The sequence below is a fragment of the Camellia sinensis genome, chromosome 12 (assembly GCF_055761805.1).
Source record: "Camellia sinensis isolate YWXY chromosome 12, ASM5576180v1, whole genome shotgun sequence".
Classification (NCBI taxonomy): Eukaryota; Viridiplantae; Streptophyta; class Magnoliopsida; order Ericales; family Theaceae; genus Camellia; species Camellia sinensis.
This window is the reverse complement of record NC_138972.1, coordinates 152,651,462-152,657,575: the sequence shown is the minus strand read 5'-3', so window position 1 is coordinate 152,657,575 and position 6,114 is coordinate 152,651,462. Positions and strand designations below refer to the sequence as shown.

Sequence of the window (6,114 nt, the reverse complement as noted above, 5' to 3'; positions counted from 1 at the left end):
AATGGACTGTAATAACCCGACCCTCGTACATGATTCTGGTATCTTTTCAGTCCTCTATTCTGTGTTTTTGAATGCTTATTGTGAAATTCTATGTGAAACTACATTGAATTAAATGAAACTTGGAAATATGGATTCCTATCTGTTGAATAAGAAAATTATCTGTCGCACTTAAACTGTTTGAATCCGGAATTGGAAGCCTTAGAGACTTAATTTTCTAAAATTGATTTGACATTTGAAATTTGCATGATTTTTAAGCTATAATGGGATTTTCTGTGGAATTTCAATTTGGGATGCTTAAACGATTGAATTTTTGTCTTATTCACCCTTATAGAAATATCTCTATATATCAAAGTTCTTGGATCATTTTGACTTAGAAGCTTATTGAAATATCTCCTGGAGGAAGAACTTAGTTGGGAGAAGGGTTGTGAGGAGTAGCTCATCAAAGAAGGTAGAGGCTTGTGAGATTGAAGGGAGATCTAGCTAGTGAAGTTCAAGGTAAGTCTAAGTTTCCCAAATTCAACCCTTTCTTTTTAATTTGGAGAAGGAATTACTTGTTATGGTGTACCCTAGAGTTGTAATGAGGGTTTTGGATGTATTGATTTATTGGTAAGATGATTCTACTACTTGCTTGTGTCAACTTAATTTTGTTTCTTGAATTACCATGTTGGAACCCATATGTGTATATATAGAGCTATATATGTATATATGTGTATGCAAGAGACATAGGTTGTGGTGATGATTAATTGAACTTCCATGATCCAAATGGTGGTGTGTTTGTACCCTTAATTACATGATCTTTGCACCATATTTTAGCATTTAAAGCATCTAATTTGGGCCTTGTTGTTGATCACCAAACATGGGGTTTTGTATGATTTTCGGACTGCCAAATAGGGGCCAGACCGCACGTGCGGAGGTCGTGGCCGCACGTGCGGAGAAGAGGAAAAAAAATGGGAGAGCATACTGTTTTTGGCCGCTCGAGCGGTGGAGAGGGACCGCACGTGCGGTCCATGTCCGCACGTGCGGAGGGGTTGGCCGCACGTGCGGCCCAGGTCAGAAATCCCGTTCGCTCCGTTTTACATGCTTAACCCTTAGCTCTTTTCGGAATTTGTGTTTGATACTTTTTGATGATTGTACATGTAATTGAAATGTAATAATGCAAGAAATGGTTTAAAAGGAGAAAGAAACTAATGTGTTATCTATGTGTGTAGGACACACCACAAGAGGAACCACCGCTCCGCAACAATACTGTGAGTAACAGTACACCGAATGTACATTTATTTACTGTTAATATCTGCGATTAAGGTTCTATTTTCCGACAGTTATGACATTAACATATGTGTTGATTGGAACTCAATGGAAATGTAATGTTAAAAGGATTATGTACATTTCTGTACATGTGTGGGCCGAAAGGCTGTTCAGTATATTTCTGGGCCGAAAGGCTGTTCAGTATATTTCTGGGCCGAAAGGCTGTTCTGTATACTTTTGGGCCGAAAGGCTGTTCTGTATTTCTGGGCCAGTAGGCCATTCTGTTATGACTAGGCCCAAGGCCGTTCTGGAAAATAAAACAACATTAGACTAACTACTTGGAATCCATTTTTGTGTATGCACTGTTGCATATTATGATTTAAATTGAATATTAAATTGTTTACGTACTGTTATTCACTAAGCTTGTCTCACTCTGTAATTTTGTCTGATTCTGTAGGTAATCAACTTGAAGGTCAGTCCTAGCATCGATACCATCTATCTTTTGTCAACCTAAGGACAACCAGGCACTTGGAGAAGCCCTTTGCATGCTAGTGCAGTTTTGCTATACCTTGTCATTTTGTACAAATATTTTGTTGGCCAAAGTTGATTGTATTTAATGTTTTGTACGTGCCCAATTTCTGGGCTGAACTTGTAAACGTATACGTATGTATGTACCTTATTTTAGATGTATGTTCCCTATACGTCTATTTGTGAGTCGTGATCCTGGCATATTTGTAGTGGCTCAATGGATGTGTCTGCATGTTATTCTATTATATTAACGCTTCCGTTAAGGCCCCGGATATTATATATAGCAGGGTAAGTGTCTGTTTCTTAGTAGGTCATGCCCGAAATTTTAGGGGCAAGTTTGGGACGTGACAAGTGGTATCAGAGCACGAGTTGCTATCTCACACACGGATCCATTGAGCTTTAGGATGTCTAGAAAGATGTAGGCATCATGTAGTAAAGGAAGAGTGATAGCAACGTTAAATGTTTTCTGCTAACGCTAATGATGATGATCAATGTCTATTGTAGTCTTTTGTGTATGTTGTAATTGGTTGTTTTGTAGACTATGGTGAGAACAAGGACCGAAGACCAGGAAGATGCTACCTCAGCACGGTTGGACAGGATGGAAAGAATGATTATGGAAATGGCAAAAACTCTACGACGACAACAACAACAGCCACAGCCGCCACTACCACCACCAGTACCCCCACCTGTAGTGCAAGATATTCACGTTGAGGACCGTACTATTACACTTACAAAGGAGTTTAAAAAGATGAAACCACCATCGTTTAAACGAGGAATTAAACCAATGAAGGCTGAGGCATGGGTGTTAGGGATAGAAAAATTGTTCAAAGTTTTCCTTTGTACTGAAGTTCAAAAGGTGCAACTTGCTGCTTTCACTCTTGAAGATGAAGCACGGAGGTGGTGGATGCTTACAAGAACAATGCACCAGGGGTTGACATGGGACAGGTTCTTGGCGCTGTTTTATGATAAATATTTTCCCCAGAGTATACGAGATAAGAAGGTGACCGAATTCGAAACATTGAGACAAGGAAACAAAACTGTTGCCAAATATGAAGCTCAATTCGCAGAGCTAGCCCGGTTTGCACCTCACATGGTAGATACGGAATATAAGAAGGCGTGGAAATTCGAAGGAGGATTGCGGGGTACTATTCTGGACCGAGTTAATGTGTTGAAGTTTCCTACCTACGTTGATGTGTTAGAAAGGGCTGTTATAGCTGAAGGGAATATTGCTGCTCAGACTCGGATTTCTGAATGGAAAGGAAAGAGGCAGAACAACCAATGGTTCGAGGGGTCAACTACTCCACCAAACAAGAAGCAAAATTCAGGGACCTCCAGCACCACTACTTCTCCTCAAAATTCAGCTCCTGTGTGTCCAGAATGTGGATGGAGGCATCGTGGGATTTGTCACCGATTGTCTGGAGCGTGCTTTCGATGTGGCAAAATGGGTCATTTGATAAAAGACTGTCCGCAAAAGAACCAACAAACTGGTAATAAGGCCGCCACAAGTTTAGCAGGGTCTACACCGGCTTCTAATGCTAAGTCAGCTGCTAAGCCTGCTAACAATAAGGACACTACGAGGCAAGGCAGGGTATTTGCGTTGGTTCCGGGAGATGTACAGAATGCAACAACAGTGGTGTCAGGTACATTTATGGTTCATGGTCATTCTGCTTACGTCTTATTTGATTCTGGCTCTACCTGTTCCTTTGTGTCAAAATTATTTGCGAAAAAATTTGATAAACCTGGAGAAGAATTGACTTATGTGTTGTGCGTATCTTCACCTATGGGAAATTCCATGATCTGTACTTCTGTCTATTCTGCTTGTGAACTTCTCATTGGGGATATCCGTGTATATGCTAATCTATTACCACTTGATATGACTTCTTTTGATATTATTCTGGGAATGGATTGGTTGGGTGAATATAGTGCCACTATAGACTGTTTGACAAAGCAAATCAAATTCCACCCTCTAGGGCAATCAGAATCTACTTTTCAAGGGCAGGGAGTAACTTCTCCACCGTATGTGATTTCTGCAGCAAGGGCTTGTAAATTAATTCAGAAAGGGTGTCAGGGGTACTTATGTAGTTTTTTGGAAGGGCCAATAATGAATGAGAATACTGATGCGATCCCAGTTGTCTGTGACTTTCCGGACATCTTTTCGAAAGAATTGCCAGGAGAATTAGTGGACCGTGAAATCGAGTTCACGATTGAAGTGCTACCGGGAATCCAACTCATTTCTAAAGCCCCGTATCGAATGGCACTAGCTGAAATGAGGGAATTGAAGATTCAGTTGCAAGACCTACTGGATAAGGGGTTTATCCGCCCGAGTGTTTCTCCGTGGGGTGCACCAGTCCTGTTTGTGAAAAAGAAAGACGGAACACTCCGATTATGCATAGACTGTCGGGAGCTTAATAAAGTAACAATCAAGAATAAGTACCCATTACCGCGGATCGACGATTTATTTGATCAATTACAAGGGGTACAGGTCTTTTCCAAAATTGATTTACGGTCCGGATACCACCAATTGAAAGTTAAAGCTGATGATGTTGAGAAGATAGCTTTCCGAACCCGATACGGTCATTATGAATTTCTAGTTATGCCCTTTTGAGTTACTAACGCACCAACAGCATTTATGGATCTGATGAACCGTGTCTTCAAACCTTATCTAGATGAGTTTGTAGCGGTCTTTATTGACGATATCCTCATTTACTCAGAGAATGCAGAAGCTCACGAGAATCATCTTCGTTCAATTCTTCAAACCCTCCGAGAAAAGAAGTTGTACGCAAAGCTAAAGAAGTGTGAATTCTGGCTACGTGAAGTGGCATTTTTGGAGCATATTATAACTAAGGAAGGAGTCTCTGTTGATCCAAACAAAATTGAGGCGATTGTGAACTGGCCGACTCCGACTAATGTGACTGAAGTGCGTAGTTTTATGGGGTTAGCCGGATATTACAGGAGATTTGTTCAAGATTTTTCCAAAATTGCTGTACCACTCACACGGTTGACTAAAAAGGGAGTTGCATTTGAATGGTCAGAACCGCGGGAATCTGCTTTCCAAGAATTAAAAATGAAGTTAACTACAGCTCCGGTCCTTGCACTACCATCTGGTACTGAGGGATTTGTGATTTACAGTGATGCTTCACATAAGGGACTTGGTTGTGTGCTTATGCAAAACGGAAGAGTTATCGCTTATGCCTCTCGACAGCTTAAACCTCATGAGAAGAATTATCCCACGCATGACCTTGAGCTAGCCGCAGTAGTTTTTGCTTTAAAGATTTGGCGGCATTATCTGTATGGGACTACTTGCGACATTTATACCGACCATAAAAGTCTTAAATACCTTTTTACCCAAAAAGAGTTAAATATGCGCCAGCGGCGGTGGTTGGGGCTTATTAAGGATTATGATTTGCAAATCCACTATCATCCTGGTAAAGCCAACACAGTGACAGACGCACTTAGTTGGAAAAATGTGGGAAATTTGGCAAATCTATTGACAGAAAAAAAGGAGTTGGTAAGTGAGCTGAATAAGATGGGAGTCGACTTGATGATACATGGTCAAGAAGCAACAGTGGCAACAATGATGGCCTAACCGACATTACTTGAAGAGATTAAATTACGCCAAATGGAAGATGGAGCTCTAAAGAAGATACGTGATGAAATGGAGACAAAACCGAAACTGGGGTTCACTTTAACAGATTCTGTGCTTAAATTTCAAAACCGAGTATGCGTCCCTAATGTGTTAGAACTTAAACGAAAATTGATGGAAGAAGCACATGCCTCAAGAGTTTCAATGCATCCAGGAAGTACTAAAATGTACCGGGATTTGAAGTAAAATTTTTGGTGGCCAAGTATGAAAAAAGAAATCGCAGAGTTTGTTTCTAAGTGTTTGCAATGTCAGCAGGTAAAAGCAGAGCATCAGAAACCCGCAGGATTATTACAACCCCTTCCAATCTCGGAGTGGAAATGGGAACATCTGACCATGGATTTTGTTGTAGGCTTACCACAGATACCACGAGGTATGAATTCTATATGGGTCATTGTCGACCGATTGACTAAGTCTGCCTACTTTTTGCCTGTGAAGACCCAATATAATGCAGATAAACTTGTTGTGATCTATGTGAATGAAATTGTAAGGCTTCACGGTGTTCCGGTCTCAATTGTGTCAGATAGAGATCCAAAGTTTGTTTCAAGGTTCTGGCAAAGTCTACAGGATGCAATAGATACAGAATTAAAGTTTAGCACAGCCTTCCACCCTCAAACAGATGGACAATCCAAGAGGACGATTCAGACGCTAGAGGATATGCTTCGAATGTGTGTTCTGGATTTTCAGGAAAGTTGGGAAAC

At 40.8% G+C, this 6,114-nt stretch overlaps 1 protein-coding gene across 1 annotated transcript; it reads left to right on the top strand.

Annotated features, from left to right (window-relative positions):
• The first annotated feature begins 2,314 nt into the window (after window positions 1-2,314).
• Window positions 2,315-4,378, top strand: LOC145803982 (uncharacterized). The gene has a single exon (XM_082897386.1). It carries the CDS (start codon window positions 2,315-2,317, stop codon window positions 4,376-4,378), a length of 2,064 nt encoding a protein of 687 aa, XP_082753512.1.
• Window positions 4,379-6,114: the final 1,736 nt, after the last annotated feature.

Bases quoted from the DNA above. Each gene is read 5' to 3' on its own strand.
- LOC145803982 (XM_082897386.1), top strand. From the start codon at position 2,315: ATGGTGAGAACAAGGACCGAAGACCAGGAAGATGCTACCTCAGCACGG.